This window comes from Mus caroli, unplaced genomic scaffold (genome assembly GCF_978045245.1).
Source record: "Mus caroli unplaced genomic scaffold, Mus_caroli_1 scaffold_1, whole genome shotgun sequence".
Lineage (NCBI taxonomy): Eukaryota > Metazoa > Chordata > Mammalia > Rodentia > Muridae > Mus > Mus caroli.
In genome coordinates, this window is record NW_028227256.1 from 83,634,196 (window position 1) to 83,650,725 (window position 16,530).

At 54.7% G+C, this 16,530-nt stretch overlaps 1 protein-coding gene across 1 annotated transcript; it reads right to left on the bottom strand.

Moving 5' to 3' along the window:
- Window positions 1–7,954: 7,954 nt before the first annotated feature.
- Ecel1 (endothelin converting enzyme like 1) lies at window positions 7,955–16,143 on the bottom strand. Its single transcript, XM_021163096.2, has 18 exons — window positions 16,043–16,143; window positions 14,226–15,110; window positions 13,539–13,607; window positions 13,322–13,432; window positions 13,141–13,233; window positions 12,840–12,964; window positions 12,023–12,245; window positions 11,494–11,592; window positions 11,181–11,255; window positions 10,946–11,049; window positions 10,650–10,708; window positions 10,521–10,572; window positions 9,865–9,932; window positions 9,577–9,701; window positions 9,245–9,310; window positions 8,819–8,914; window positions 8,386–8,462; window positions 7,955–8,245 (listed from the first exon to the last, which is right to left on the bottom strand). The coding sequence occupies exons 2-18, from the start codon at window positions 15,009–15,011 to the stop codon at window positions 8,146–8,148; spliced, it is 2,328 nt and encodes a 775-aa protein (XP_021018755.1). The 5' UTR covers window positions 15,012–15,110; window positions 16,043–16,143; the 3' UTR covers window positions 7,955–8,145.
- Between the last annotated feature and the right edge of the window lie 387 nt (window positions 16,144–16,530).

Here is a 16,530-nt window from a genome sequence, read left to right on the forward strand (position 1 = left end):
AAGATATGCCTTTCGGTTTGTCGACAGATCATTTACTGTTCATTGTTTCTGCCATTTTTACTGCAGCGGAAAGAAAAATTGTTTGCCTGGCGCTAGGTGGTGGGTTTTTTTTCTTCTTCTTTACTTTTCTTTTTTTTTTTTTCCTTTTTGTCTTATGCTATTATGTAAGAAACTTTACAAGAGCTTTCCAAATATTTATCATTGCTTAGGGAAATATCAAAAGTACTGGGCTGAGAAACACATAGCTCTAAACATCGTCAGGGAAAAAGAAATACAGGGGTTTGTCTTCATGTTCGGAAGGCTGTTTTTAAATGTCTGGTGAACCATGAGGATTTTATGCTGTTGTTGATGAATATCTCAAGGTACCTACGGCTAAGGTTGTACTAGAAAGGATGGGAGAGAGTGTGCCTTAAAAACGGTGTGTGTGTGTGTGTGTATGTGTGTGTGTGTGTGTGTGTGTGTGTGTGTGTGTGTGTGTAGGTGAGAGGACAACTTTTAGGGAGTTGAGTTCTCTCCTTTTACCATGTGGCTCTGGGGGATTAAACTCAGGTCACCTAGAGTTTAGGAAGCAAGCACCTTTTGCTGTGGAGACATTTTGCCAGCCCTCATACGGTTTTATAATGTCTGCCATCATCCCGAACCCTTCTCACAGCTGGGACACAGGGGTGATGAGCAGGCTTGGGTGTCATCAGCCGGCCGCTTCTCTCTTTGGCTCACCAGGATTGTTTGCAGTTCTTGGCAGGAATCTTGTAAGCCACTTGGCCACCCTGGAGGATTGGTTTGGTGAAAGTTGGATGATAGAATCCGTTAGTCCACCTAGGTAGACACACTAAACTTGAATACACTGAAATTCACAGAAAGTGAGTGGACGGGTGGTGGAAAGAGCTGCTGGGTCAGCCATGGTTTGAGGCACCTTCTTCCTCTGGGACCCCTGTGACTTGTATTAGGTGGGTGCCCAAGGGTGGAGATGCCAGTATGGAACTCAGTGAGTGTGTGTGTGTATGTGTGTATGCATGTATGTGTGTGTGTGCACTCACATGAATACTCCTGTGGTGCACTTCTGTATGAAGTATGTGCGCTTGCATATCGAGATCAGAAAGGTCTTTTAGACATTTTCTCAGGAGTCATTCACTTTTGAGGGTTTGGTTTTTGTTTGTGTTATTGATGATTTTTATTTTTATATTTTGAAAGACAGAGTCTTCTACTGAATCTGTAGCTCATCAAGTGAACTAGATTGGTCACCAGTGACCCCAGGGATCCTCCTGGCTCCACCTCCTGCGTGTACCCATGTAGCTGGCCTTATATGTGTATACCAATGCATCTGACTTTTCCACATGGGCTCTGGGAATCAAAACTGGGTCTTCCTGCTTGCAAAGTAAGCAATTTATTGACTGAGCTATCTTCCAGACCACATTTTTTTTTTTTTGTTTGGCTTGGCTTGGCTTGGCTTGGTTGTTTTTAGACAGAGTCTCACAGTTCAGACTGGCCTTGAACTCTTGAACCTCCGGCCTCCATTTCTCAAGTGCTGAGATTACAAGCATGTAGTACCATGCTGGGTTTATGCAGTACTGGGGAGCAAACCTAGAGCCTTATGAGCCCTAGTCAAACATTCCCCTGACTGAGCCACATCCCAGCGCTGAAGTTTGGCATTACTTATGAAGACTGACTATTCCTGCCACAGGTTGTCCACTGTACAGGGCTGTGGCAAAGCATAGCACAAAAGCATACCTGAAGATACTGTAGTACATAGCAGGCACTCAGGAGCACCCGGAGCCCTCTAGCCAAATCCCCAAAGGGCCAGATAACTCCCTATGATGGTGATCATTTTGCCCCAGACACAGATCTGCCCCAGTCAGGGTCACAAGGCACCACAGCTCTCACTTCCTGGTCCTACTCACAGAGCCCCTTCAAGCACTGACAGCTGGCCTAGAAAGTGCCACAACCGGGGGTGGGTTGGGGGGTGGGGAATGGGCACAGCTGCCTCAGCCACTTGGGAAGATTCAGGCAGGTGCCAGGTGTGCCCTCCTCTTGCCCTTGCCGCTAATGTTGCATCTGACACAGGCCCTAGAAACAGGTGCCTCTAGCATTAGCATTAGCATTTGCATGACAGGCTCTGGGCCCCTTGAGGAAGCCTCCTCACAATCTAGCCTCCCACCTTCCAGAGGCCTACAGATGCTGTGTGGGGTTTCCCATCACACCCCTGATCAAAGGTGGCCCCAGGGCCTACTTATTTCTACTGATCCAAGCTTCCATGTTTGCTAGCAGTGCACACCAGTCTGCAGCACCTGCAAGCAGCTAGAAGTTCCCCTTGATGTAACCTTGCCCACTGGGGATGTCAGCCTGCAAGCACTGAGCATTGGCATAGTGCCAGGGAGACCAAAGTGGGAGGAGCCTGCTGAACTACCTACCCTTCAGGGAAGAAATGGTCTTCCCCTGCCCTAGTAGTGAGACACACACACCCCCAGCTGACCTTAAGAAGAGGACCACCAGATCCTGATGTGGTATTCTGGCACCTTTTACTACCTGTTTACAGAGTCTCACCCACTGGCTAGCATGGCATCTCAGACCCTCTTTACCATGGCCAGAGCACCTCACGTAAAAGGAAAATGGTCCCCTAAAGAGCCTTCCCCACTTTCAGACATCACCTCCCAAGTCCCTGACAGCAGCCCCTGCAACTGTTTGGTCCCAAAGGAAGATGAGAGAATTTTTTTCCCCTTATTTATGCAAAGTATAGACAAGGAGAGATGCGCCTTTACAGCTCCATGTGACAGCAGCTTGGGGATTTGAGCTGCCTGCCGGCCCAATGAATCAGCTGTGAGCAGCTGCCAGAGGCTCCTGCAACCAGGCAGCAGCTGAGGTCGCGGAAGCCAGGCGCCTGCTTTACGTTCCACAAGATGAGCTCATGCTGGACTCTAGCCCACGTGGGACTGAGCCCAATGCCCCATGCATCATTCTCGGCACCTTGAACCCTGTACCGATCACAGCGGTGGGGAGGGCGGGGAGGAAGGGGGATCCACTGTGATCCACTGAGTGGATTTATTCTGCTGCACACTGTGACTTGAGCTGGGGAGTCTGTGATAAAATGAGGCACACTCACCTTTATACCACCAGCAGCTATCTATGGACAGTAGAGTATGGGGGCTATAACCCACGGAGCATACAGGAAGACAGCCCAAAGGTAGGTTACACGGAAACAAAAGCTGAGTCACCTGAGGCGATCCCAGAGGCTCCAAATGAGCCACAACTCATGTCCCGTGAATAAGTTAGAACAAAGGAGGAGGGTGGTTGGCAGAGACGGGGTAACACCCGTGAGGGAAGGGGTCTGTGGTTTGCCTTAGATAAAGGAAGAAATTATGGTTTGGGTGGTGGGGGTTAAGGACCCCAGAGTGTGGGCTCCAGCTCATCACGAGGACTGTAGGAAAGGCCAGGTGGGGTCAGGACAGCCTTTTCTTTCAACCGGAAAGGGAGACAGAGTCCCCAGTCCTTGATGGTACTGAAGGCAGGGCCCGTTGACTGCCTGGCGGACGGATAAGACAGAGATCGGCGCTCCTCTGTAAAGCTGCCAAGGTCCCTCGGTCAGTTACATGCCGTACAAATCCATGGGCTTCAAAACACAATGACAAGTGAGCTTATAAAGCAAGGACCTCCCTGGGGAGGATGGGCTGAGCTCCTCATTGTCCTGAGTCCTCCTCGAAGCATATGAAGGAATTATAAATAGCATGATTAAGGGTGGATTTTTCTCCATGAATTCTCCCAAGGACCACCCCCTGCAGATCAATTGCTGTTCAGCGGCCTAAACCTGAACAGCAGGCTGCTGGTTCCGAAGCCCAGAGCGTCCTGGTTTCACAAGAAGCCCCTTCAGTAGACCCTGTGGGTTGGGAGGTAATGGAAATGCCTGTGGCCCTTTGCCATGGAAGCCAGGAACAACGGGGAAAGTACTCATTCAAACAGAAACTCTCCTCTTGTAAGGGGTGGGAGAGAACTGGTTCCTGTCTGTACAAATAAATCTCTCCCTGGTTCAGAGGCCACAGGGAAGAGAAGGAGAACTGGGCTGTGAGGTCTGGGCACAGTCCTGCCTTGCCCTGGCACAGCGTGGCTCTAAAGGACAATGGGTGGGCAGGGACCTATGCTCTGTCTCTAGACAATCTGAAGCCGCTGGTGCACTCTCTGTCTGTCTGTCTCGCTGTGTCTGTTTGTCTTTCTCTGTCTCTCTGTGTCTGTCTCTGTCTCTCTCTGCCTCTCTCTTTCTCTGTGTATGTCTTTCCATCTCTACCTCTCTTTGTGTCTGTCTGTCTGTCTGTCTGCCTTTCTCTGTGTCTTTCTATCTTTATTTCTACCTCTCTCAGTCTATCTCTCTTTCTCTGTATATGTCTATCTCTACTTCTCTCTGTCTCTGCCTGTCTGTCTCTCTGTGTGTATAGGTATGTCTTTCTGTCTCTATCTCAGACTCTGTCTCTCTCTGTGGGTCTCTCTCTCTCTCTGTCTCATGTGCACAGCACATAAGTGGAGGTCAGAGAACACACTCAAGTACAATCTATTTTTTGTTGGGATGCTTCTCTCATTGGCCCGGTACTTTATCACATTTGGCAGGCTGACTGACCTGCAGCCTTCTGACTAACTGGCCCTCTGTGCCTACCTTCCCATCAGTGGGGCTCCAGGTGTGCCGCTGTGCCCAGCTTCTACATGGGTCGGAGATTCACACTCAGGCCCTCACATTCATGAAGCAAGTGTTCTGACAGCTGGGGAAAACATTCTCCCCGGCCCTTCTTTTGTCTGAAGCAAGGTCTCATGTAGCCCACGTTGGCCTTGGATGTGCGATGGCCTTAACCATATTACTGTGTGGCTAAGGATAACCTCAAACTTCTTATGGCCTGGCCTCTATTTCCCAATGTTGGAATTACAGATGCACACTCCCACACAGTCTTTACGCAGTGCTGGTGTAAGGGAAAGTGGGTGTCTAAAACCAGCTTAGGGAGGTGTCAGAAGGGAGAGAAAGAGAGACGGGACACCTCAACAGCTGCACAGGCCATACCCCTTTAACACCTGTAAGAGCTGTCCCTTCTGCAGGTCTGGAACTGTCTCTTATATGAGTGATACACTACAGACAGAAAAGATTAGGTGTATTATGTATGCATGTGTGTGTATGATTATATATATATGTATGCATAGGGACAGGGGAATAGAAAGGGCCAGACTGAGACCCCCAGGGTCCAGCCCAGAGGAACTTTTAAGTGGAAGATCCTCACTTCTAATACATTTGCAATAAGGGCCAAGCAATTTTTAAAACATATGACACCTAGGGTCTTTGGCACTGGAGCACACTCTGGGGTGCTAGACATCTGGATCAGCTCAGTAGATCAACCACAGGGTTATAGAGACCTAAATCTGGTCTCTCTGAATGGGTTAGAGCAGCCTGGGCCTCAGTGGCACCAGACAGTGGCCCTTAAGGGTGTCACATGACTCTCAGCGTCACCAAGCTGGAGATAAATCCATTCATCCTCAGGATGTCCCATCAGATACCCTCAAATTCTCCCCTACTTGTTCAAAGGAATATCTCCCACCAAGCTGAGAAGTATCCCAGAATCCCTGGCCATGAGGTCCCAGAATTGAGCTATACTCGTGGATCATACCTGGCAGCCATGATGGGGCTAGACCTAGGTGGGGTCCTATAGATGCTGCACTGGAGAGGGAAGAGGGGCTGGTCATGTGTGGGTTTACTGTCATGTGTGGCAGTGAGCTAGTATTAGGGGCACTCCTCACTCCTATGCTGCTAGGAGCCCAGAGAAGGTAGCTATCTCCCCCTGGTCACACAGCAGTACCTCCTGGGCTTGAGGGCCAGTCATAGAGATAGATGGTGGAATCAGATTCATCCCAGGCAGCTGATTTCAGAAACTGTTGCCAGGGTAGAAGAGCATCCCTGGACGCATGGACATACAGGCAGATGTCTGTAAGCTGGGGCACAGTGAGAACACCTTCAGCTCTTTTATTTCCCTGCTATTAAATGCTTAGTGGAAGACTGTGTTTGCCATCCCAGTGTGCTGTTTGGAGTGGACCTGCTGTGCTGATGAGCTCAGTGGAACCAGTCCTATCACTACCCTTCTGGGCTTCTAGACTCCTGTCATTATGGCTGGGAAGGGCCTTCGCACTGCATGGATGCCCCACCCCACCCCCAAACACCACAGAACCTAAGGCAGGGGTGTCAGTGTTATGCTGGCCTTACGTGAGCCCCTCCACCTCAGGATATCTAATCAATCCCCAGCTCAGGTGGCCAGAGAACAGCCATGGCCTCTGCAGTATGTGGTTTCCTAACAGAACACATATGGAAAGAGTCTAGACGTCTGAGTACAAGAGGACTCGGAAGCCAGCAGGTGACCTGTTACTACGTCCATGTCTTTGGGTTGTGTTGAAGATATTCCCAAGAATCTACCTGCAACAACAGTGGGGAAGTAAGTGGGTGATACTGGGGCTCAGACGACCTGCTGGAACAGTCTCTAGCTCAGGAGAGTCAAATCTTCTCCCAGAACCACACGGATGTCCTCAGCAGGGTCGAGTTGTAGTGGGGAGAGCCAGCCTGCTGCCCTGAGGCCTTCCTGAGCTGTGTCCACAGTGGTGGAAGGAAGTGGACGTCAGCTGGGGAATCTTGGTAGTGACTTAGAGGCTGGGTCTGGAGCCTCAGTTCTCCCTATACCCAGGCTAGAAGGGTGAGGACATCAGGACCCCAAAATATCTCACAGGTCAAGGCAAGTGTCCTTTGATCCAACTTCCCAAGGGGCATGGTAACCTGTACCCAGCCCGGGTGAGAAGGTCTAGAAACCATTCCTGTGTGGGACTCACCTCTAAGGCGCATGTCAGGAAAATGTCCCAGCCAAGCAGTTCTGAGCTGGGCTGTGTGCCCAATGCAGTCTTTCCCAACACCTGGGACTCCTCTGTGATCACCATAGACTAGGAGGAAGACAGGCGTCCTAGATTGGCCACTCCAGGGGCTCCTTCTCAGAGCCTGCTCCCTCACAGGACCACACTATTGTAGCCCAAGCTGAGACAATTGGGACTTTTTAAATATCACCTGAAGCTGGAGACACTGGTTAGACATTCTCCGAGCACACCAGTCAGCACTGGACTGGTAAGAGACTGCCATAGTGAAGTGGAGATGGGCCATTGAAGGAAGAAAAAAAAAAAAACTACCTGGGAGGAAAGGCAGTGCCCATTGGCTTCCTTCCTTATACACGCAGGGACCGTCAGGCTGCCCAACACGGTGCTCTTCTCACCTGGTACCGTGCCCCCCCCACGACTGAGCAGTGCCAGTGGGCAGCCCAGGCAGAATCCCTTCCACCACTGGTTGTGTCTGGGGTCCCTCAGCTAATTACCTACCACCACTTAGCTCACATAATATCCCTCCCTCCAGACTGTGGAAGGCCAGATGCTATGAAGGCTGGCTCCATGTGGATGGAACCTGGGGCCCCAGTCACCTTCCCAAAGGTGAAGCTGAGGTAGTTGAGGCCTGGCTGGAACATTGAGAAAAAAAAAACAAACAAACTGGATTTCCACTGCTGGCAAGTGCCTGTACTACCCTAAAAGTAAAAGATCAGCAGGCCACAGGGCTGGACTGTGCTCTAGAAGGAACTTCCTTCATGGCTGTGGGAGACATGGAGGAAGGTGATCTGGCTAGGGAGGAAGCAGTAGTTAGCAGAGAGGTGAAACAGAGGCATCCAAAACAGAGGGAGCCATAATGTCTCTCCAGTGTCCCAGCTGTGTTACAGGGCTGAGCGTCCCACCCAGAGGGACCCTCCATCTCCACTTGTCTGGAGGCCAAGGCTCTATATAGTACTGCAGCTTTATTGACCAGGCTAATCAGCAAGAACACATCAGTGGGACCTATCCAGACCCAGTAGGGGGGTCCAGCTGCCTAGAGCCGGATGTGAGGAACTCATAGTTCCCCCTCGAGTGCCCCCCAGAACCTAGCCTTACCCCTGCTCCAGGCCCTTGCTTAAGTGAAGGACTGCAGGGGGCGGGAAGACAATCGCATAAAGGTTGGAAAGGAAGATAGACCCGGAGCAGGAAGCATGGGGCTCATGTTGCCCCGCAGCTGGTAGAGGTGATCCGTGCAGGGCAGTGGGGACGTGCAGGTAGACAGGCAGATGACCAGGCTCACCACACAGAGCACTTATGGACGGGGTTCATGGGAGAGTCCTTGGGACAGTGGAAGGCCCGGCCGAATTCCTCAAACTGAGACACGCTGCCCAGGACCCTGGGGTTGGGGGAGAGTCCTCAGCAGTGTGGGCTTTACTAGCCACCCCGTCACTTCTAGGTTGACCCCTGTTCCTTCTTGTCCCTCTGACCCCATGCAGACACAAGGAGGGGACTGCCCAGCAAGGCAGACAAGCCTACCGGTAGTGCTCAGGCGCATGCTTGTCTGTCAGCACCTGCAGGTAGATGGACTGTGACCGTCTCTTGATGCACCAGTTCTGGGGACAACGGGAAAGGGGAAGAAGAGGAAGAAATGGAGTCAGATGTCTGCTGCCTGTTCTCTACCCTTTTCCCCACCCTTAGGCGTCAACAGAAGCCATGGGCCATCTCACCTCCAAGAGGACAGGCGATAGATAGGAGATGGATGGATGGATCGATGTGGATAGAAGAATGGATGGATGGATGGATGGATGGATGGATGGATGGATGGATGGATGGATAGACAGACAGACCAACAGACAGGCTGAGCCCTGGAGATGCTCATGTGAGGCCTGGGCCAGGCTGAGACTGAGCATGGGCACGGTGTTCCCTCCTCGGCCCCTCCTGATCCCTATCCAGTCTCCATCCAGCTCACCTGTGCAAAGGCAATGAAGAAAAGCTGGTTGTGTGTGTACTTGAGCCGATGCAGCGGGTGCTCCGGGCCATGCTCCCGGACCCACTTCTGATAGGCCTGTGGGTGCCAAGAGCAGGGAGCTGCTGTGGCCAACTGCCTGTGCTACACAGGCCTCTTCTCCATCCTTCACTCAGTCCTCCTCCCAGGAGGAGACTAGCCCCTCCCCCACCAGCCCCAGTTCTGTACCATCCATTCTGTATCCCCTGCCTGTCAAGCTTTCTACTCTGGCACGATGATCCCTCAATAGTGCCACCTCCTCCTGGAGGACCCCAGCCTAGGCCAGAGCATCAGCAGGACGGGAAGGGATGAGCTGTGTTTCTAGTCTGGGGTTCTCATCAGCTCCCACCTGTCCCCCAGCAAAGACAGAGAGGAGGCTGGGTGGCTCACATAGTAGGCCAGCTTGAGGCCTCCCATGTCTGCGATGTTCTCGCCAAGTGTGTGTTTCCCATTCACCTGCCGAAAGGAAACAGAAGAAGAAGCTGCACCGGTCTGCTGGCCTCAAACAGATCTGGCTACCCTGAGCTATTGCCTGACCCCCTTCCCTGGGAATTCAGGAGAAGCCTTTTCCTCCCCTCACCCCTACTATGTGGCTGTTTGTGTACACGGGAATCAAGAGCATGTGTGCGGGTACTCTATTTCACGTATGTGCACATGAGCATGCACGCTTCCAGTTTGTGGCCAGCCAAAGGGGCAGTGGAGGCAAGGGTGGAAGGTCTCACACGCTGGTTGTAGACGGTGAAGTTGTCATAGAGGCGAACGATGCACTCGGCCTTGCGCAGAAAGTGGCTGTAGGAGGTCTCAGTCCACCAGTGCAACAGGTTTCCTGAGCGGTCATACTGTCCCCCTGTGGCCAATGGCAATCCAGCACACTAAGACCACGCCTCACCCTAGGGCCAGGCTGGACACTAAGCCCCTCCCCTCTCACCAGCCAACCCCAGCTCATCCTCCATGACTCCTCCCACTCACTATCCGTCCTTCCCCTCCCCCAAGACCCTCTCATGCCTTACCCCAGTCGTCGTAGCCATGGGTCAGCTCGTGCCCAATGATGGTGCCAATGCCCCCGTAGTTCAGAGACCTGGACCCACAGCAGTGGGTTAAACCCTAGCCCTCACCCTCTGAGAGCCCCACATTGCTGCCCAGGCCCCTATTGCCCCAGAGATCTACCTATCTCCAAGGTCCTCAGCATGTGTCCCCCAGCTTCCTTATAGACTCCGTGAAAGGGACCAGTGACCCATGTCCAGCTGTGTTTTGGGAACTAACAGCTTACAAGGTTGGTGGAGACTGTGTCTTCAAGGAAGCAGGAAGGGAACTGAGGCATTCACTTGAGGGCTTCCTTCCTCATTGCTATGATCCCCCACTTTTGAAACAACTAATGGGGCCTAGAGTGGGTAAGGGGTATGCTAGTTAGCTTTAGCTGTAAGCTTGGCATAGCCTCGCATTATCTGAGCTAATGAAGGATTGCTCAGGTCGGATTGGCCTATGACCATGCCTTTGAGAGACTGTCTTGATTGGTGACTGATGTAGGAGAGCCCAGCCCACTGTGGTCAGCACCATCCCTAAGCCAGTGGGCTTATATAAGAAAGATATATAAGAAAGTAAGTTAAACAAGAGCCAGAGTGCCAGCCTGACACCTGCAGGCAGGGCTGATGCGCCCCCTACTTACTGTGGGAAGTCTGGGTCATACAGGGTGGGCTGCAGGATGCCAGCTGGGAAGACTAGGAGAAAGGCATGGTTAGTGGGAAACACCTCCACTTCCGGGCCCACCCGGGCAGGGCAGGACACAGCTCCTTACCCATTTGATTCTTGTTGGGCAGATAATAGGCATTGAGTGCCTGTGGTGGGAGGAGCCACCTATGTGAGGAGGACAGAGTCACCTGGGGGAGGGGGTACATGGGACTTCCCCCAGGAGCCCCACTCCCTAGCTTTCTTCAAGGTGGTCCTGGCATGCCAGCTAGCTTAACAGTGCATTCTCTGGGCTAAGGCACCACCTTCCTGTCCTCTCTCTTGTTTACGCAGGCCTGTGTTCCCAGCATGTTCTCTCCTCCCTCGTGGTCCTCCTCCACCCCCAGCTCAGGGCTGGGCACTTACGAGGATTTGTCCACCTCCTGTCGAATCTTCTTGACGGACAACTGGATACTGAATCGGATGCTGTTCAAAATGTTCTTGAAGTAGGTCTTCTCGTGGACCTCGAACTGTATGGGGACGGGCAAGACTCAGTCATGAGCTGGTGCATGGCCAGGCTCTTTCCTTGGGAGCCATGAGTTTTCCTCCAAGTTTGGTGGTGAGCTTTCCTGGGGCCTGAAGGCAGTGAAATCCTGCCTACCTCATATTCTTTGTCTACAGCCTCAGGTTTCAGCAGGAAGTCTGGATAGCCAACCATGACCATCATGTACTGGAGCTGCAGGTGAGAGATCAGGGGCAAAGGGCCCAGAGCCTCAGAAGACAGTCTCCCACAGGCAAAAAAGGGAAGAGGGCTCCAGCCTAGCATGGGTCTGGGACCAAGGGAGGACAGACCCAGACCAATTCCATAAAGGCATCTCTGTCTCCTTCCCCTCGTTACTCCCAGCGCCTGATATCCAGCAGGCACTCAAACAATATTTGTGACACCAACAACTGGGACTCAGACCCTATCTCACCTTGGCCCGAGCAGCTGCCTTGGTCTGGGCATCCATCCAGTCCAGCTCCTCCAGGCGCTGGCCCAAGATGTACTTGATATCTTCCACCAGCTGCTGCACCTGCAGGGTCAGAAGTCAGGGATCAAGGGTCAACTAAGGAAGTCTTAGATCTGCCCCCCCAGCACCTGGCACCTCAGGGATTCCTATCATCTGATCAGGGCACTGTGCTGGGCACCAAGGAGAGACATGGGCAGTAGGGACAGCAGGCTCCCCCCTGGAAGAGAAAACCATCCCAGCACAAGTCTATACAGTCCTAAGGTCGTGTCTCCTGAGCATGGCTAAGAATGACCCTCAGGGGAAAGACAGGGTAAGCCACCTACAGCTGACTGTATGTACAAGCTTCCCAGGGGAAGAGCATCCTAAAGCCTCAGAGACAGCTTAGCCCCTCTACCCAACCTGGGCCCTGGGCCACAAGAGGATCTGTGAGATCTTCCAGCCTCCACATTGAGCATACCACCTGCACCCCACCCTAGACCCACGGCAGCCTGACCTTGGCTTTACTGGCAGCTGAGAAGTGTTCATGTACAAAGAGGGCACCAAGAGCCATGCCGAAGTGGCGGTTGGCCTGGCCCAGGCAGACTCGGGCCAACTCCTGGGGCTTGTCATTGCCCTCCATCTCTTTGGCCAGCTCATGCAGTGCCTCTCGGAATGGTGGGGACAGGTGCTCACTCAGAACCACCACCACACGCCACACTAGGTAGTTGTGCAGGATCCTGGAGGCAGGGGGTTGTCTAATCAGATATGTATGTAGGTCATCACAGCCCTGCCCACCTGTGCTCCCTAGGATAGTACTCAGTACCTACCCACCCTGCCCCACTAAGAAGGAGAAAGAGATCAATTTAGATATGCAGAAATCAATTTGAACTGTCCCAAGCACAGAATATGATCTTGCTTCTAACAAGAGCCATTAAGCCTGGCCTTGATGGACCAGCATGGTTTCCCAATTACCCTTTGGTGTGTGACACAGAGTACTCAGAAATCCCTTGGTGGCTTTCTTTTCCTTCCCTGGATGTACAGGGACTAGCAGGATTCTCCCCCAAGGATCCCTTAGTGAAGTCCAAACTCTCAGCCTCACCATCCCAAGAGGTAAGGGCAGTTCAAGGGGATCCCAGCCTACCCAGGCTCCCACAGGGTAGGTGTGAGCACATGACTGAAGGATATAGATTTACCTACCAGCGCTCCCACCTGCCTTCTGCTGTGTGGCTTCAGCAGAGACCGGGATTACAAAGGTCACCAAGTGGACAGCTCTAGGGTGCTGATGGAGGAGCGGCAGGGGACAGGGAGCATTAGAGCATCTGCAGCCTCACCTTCGAGGTGTGGAGCGGATGAGCTGGGACACCTGCTGCATGTAATCCGTGGCCAGCAGCACCACCTCCTCCTCCTCCGAGAAGTCCTCCTGGAAGATCTGATCCAGCAGCCACTTCCACTGCAACTGTGGAGCCGAGGGCAGGGAAGCAACAGGAGACAACAAAGGGGTCCAAAAGGAGACAATAAAGGCACGTCGGCATTGAGGGGCATGGAAGATCTCGGACATACCTAAAGACGGTCAACTTGCAATCCCTGCCCCGCCCCCATCACCACCCATCCACCAGGTCTGGGAACACTCACATGGGGGGTGATCTTCTGCAGCTGCCCCAGAGTCACTTTGTTGTACACGGAGCTGACATCACGACGGAGATCATCATATTCTGACACAGAGATCTGGAGTGGAGACCAGATAGACCCAGGCCTGACCTATGTTCCCCGGCCTTTGTCCGGGTCCTGGAGGCTCCCAGCCCCTCCTGCTCACATTGGCCAGCCTCTGTTCCAGCTGAAGGATCTCCTGAGCCTTCTGCTCCACAGCGTCCGCTCCCAGTAGTCTGAGTAGACGCTCCATGAACACCCTGTATGCAGCCAAGATCTGCACCAGGACACGTGCTCCTGTTATGGGAAGGGAGACACCTACCCCCGCGACCCTCCTTCTGGGGCTCTTTCCTTCCCAGAAGCCCCAGCCTCTGCCTAGGCACCTTCTCACTCTCCTCGTCTTGAGCTAGGTACAGGGTTCTCTCTGGCAGGGTGAGCCCATCCTGGTCAATCTGGGGAGGAAAACAGGGACCCCGGGTCAGAAGTGCACGGCCAGTTTTCCAGCGTTTCCTCTCAAATGTCAAAGAAGAGAAGACAGACGGACGAGTCAAATACGGATCTGTTGTCACAAGCTCCGGGAGCATGAAAACCAACCCCTCTCTCAATCCAGAGAAGTTAGCCAAACCCTATTGCTCTTAGCTCAGCCTGAAGATGCCCTGGAGAAGCCACCTTTCACCCCTTCCCCAACCGCCTTCACTTTCCCCTCCTGTAGGGACACCGTGAGGCATTATACTGGGAGTTGGAACCTCTGGAATTCTTAGCCAACCCCAGCCTTTCAGGGCGATCGCCCGCGGGCTCCCACTCCCCGAACCCCACCTGCCTGAGGGCTGGGAATTGCGGCTCCCGCAGCTCAGCTAAACACAGCAATTACTCCAGGGAAATTACTTGCGCCCTCCTCCCGCGCTCTGCCCCTGCGCGCCCCGCTCCTCCCTGATCCCCTAGCTGTCCGAACCCATATCTTTCGGACGCGGGATGGAGCATGGGGGCACGCTGGGCCAAGGATGCGGGAGGTCTCAGGTGGGGTGCGAGGATTGTCGGGGAACGGGAAGGCGGGGGGTGGGGACACTCACGCGGATGACGTAGCGCGAGGAGTTCCTGTCGTCCAGGCTGACTGTAAGCGAGAAGAGCGCGGCCGCGCTGTACACACCCTGTGCCTTGTACAGCAGTCGGTTGAGGTCCCAGCGAGCAGCCCCCGGGCGATCGGCCGCGCCGCCCAGGTCCCAGCCGCCGCAGTCCTCGATGACCTCGAGCATGGGCCGCGGCCCGAGCCTCTCAATCTCGCGCATGTCGAGGCACGAGCGGAAGAAGGCGCGCACCTTGCGCTGCGCAGCGCCGCCGGGGCCTCCGGCGGGTCTCGCCAGCAGGCGCCGCAGACGCTCCTCGTTCTGCTCTCCGATGGCCGCGATCGTGCCGTAGGTGAGCTTGTCGTCGGGGATGGCGTGGCGCCGCAGCCAGCCTCCGCACGCGAACGAGTAGAAGTCCTGGCACGGGTCGATGCTGGCGTCCAGGTTGGCAGACAGGAAGCGGGCGGCGCGTGCGAAGGCCTTGCGCTCGGGGCAGCCCTCGGGACAGGCTCCGCCACCGCCCGCCGCTCCCGGGCCCAGGTATTTGAGCGCCAGCATGGCCGCCAGGATGGCGCAGAGGCCGGCAGCGAACACCAACCCCGACAGCAGGCACACCTCGCGTCGGTTCCAGCGGGGCAGCCCAGACCGGGACCCGCTAGCACTGCGCCCTGAGCCCCTCGGGAAGCCAGGAGGCAGTGAGGTCCCTCGAGCGCCCCCGGTGCCACACCGGCTCACATACTTGACTTCCTGGAACTCGTCGTAGTGCGCTGTCATGGAATACGGGGCCTCCATTGTGCCGAGGCTTTGGCTGCAGACCCCTTGTTTGGTCGATTATAGGCTGCTTCTGTCTGCGGGCTTTCTGGTCGGCGCCCACATGGCCCTCGGTCACAGCTGTAGGAAGGGAACATTAGCAGGCTCAGAGAGGCCCTGGAAAGTGAGGGGACCCAGAAAACAAGGGGTGGGGATTAGTTTAAGAAGATGGAAGCCACCTGTGATCCACAACCAAGGATCCCACTTCACTCCGTCAACCAAGAAAGAAGGGTTCAGTTGCCAGCAGCTCTTACTGGAATATTAGCCTTTAACCTACCTACCCAGGTCTCCACAAGCTCACCACAGAGTAAGGATGCTCGGACACAAAACCAAAGAGCACCGGGCACAAAGTGGGGGCTTCACTGACAACCTGTTTCCCTTGTCTTTGCCTTTCTTGCCCATCATCCGCTACAGCCAAGCCAGGTGGGGGAGGGGGAAGCAGAGGCCGGAGAAAGGAGGTGTGGTCAGGGGCTCCTCTCTGCGGACCCTGAAGCCTCCTTCAGTTCTCCGAACTAAAAGCGACCAGACACCCAAACTTCGTCCTCGGGGAAGTCTGCAGGAGCACTCTCAAGCCACCCTCTGGCTGTTTCTCTTCAATGGCCCCAAAGCCCACTAGTCCCTTCCCCAAGCAGCAGCCCTCTCCATTCCCCATCTTTCCCCCACCCCTACCCCCAACCCGACGGCCCAGATGGAAAACCAGAGACTGGTTTCATCATTTGCCACCCATCAACGCCCCGGGCCATCCCTGTCGTCAACAGGTTCTCCCCAGAATCCAAAGTTGGGAGAAGTTTCACCCCCTTTGCTGCGCCAGCCCTGAGCTCAGAGTCTCTTGCGTCGCGCGGCGCAGTCAGCGGAGCTTGAGAGCCGAGTCCTGGAGTCGCAGCCGCAGCCGCAGCTGGAGCCAGAGCCGGGAGGACAGAGACAAAGCCGAGAAGCTCGGCTCGGCAGCCGCGGTGGCCTCGGAGGTGGCAGTGATGATGTCCTCGGAGGCGGCGGACCCGAATGACACTTACCCGGCAGGTGCGCGTCTGGGCCGGGCGAGGACCGAGGGAGGGGTCGGGAGCAAATCCCGGCCTCAGCCGGAGAGGAGCTGGGCTGGCTGCGGCTCTCTTCGTGCGCCCGCCGCCTCTGCCGCCGCGCCGCGCCGAGCCGCGCCGCGCCGCCCGCCAGCCCCGAAGGAGGGGGCGCGCCGGCGGCTCCACCCTCCTTCTCCCGCCCCCTGCACCCCTCCTTCTCTCTGCTTCCCTCTGGGCTACCTGTCAGCTCCAGCAGTGCGGAGGTGGGGATGGCGACCGCGGAGATAACGCTCCTGAGAGTGATGCACCAGCTTCTGGCTCCAGGACTCCGGAGTCCAGATCTGTCCCGGGAGGAGGAAGCACGGTCCCTTCTGATGAGCCACTTGGAGCCACCTACCAGTCTGCGGTAAAGGGACTGAAGCTAGAGATCTGGAGGCGAGAGGGTCGTCTGGGCCGAGCTCACAGAAGCTCAGCCTAGGGAGGAC

What these genes read in the sequence shown, in the direction of transcription:
- Ecel1 (XM_021163096.2), bottom strand. Translation starts at nt 15,011, where the DNA reads ATGGAGGCCCCGTATTCCATGACAGCGCACTACGACGAGTTCCAGGAA. An exon ending in TCTTCATTGCCTTTGCACAG is followed by an intron (nt 8,463 to 8,818) that starts GTGAGCTGGATG and finishes CGTTGTCCCCAG; the next exon opens with AACTGGTGCATCAAGAGACG. An exon ending in CATGCGCCTGAGCACTACCG is followed by an intron (nt 8,246 to 8,385) that starts GTAGGCTTGTCT and finishes CCCCAACCCCAG; the next exon opens with GGTCCTGGGCAGCGTGTCTC.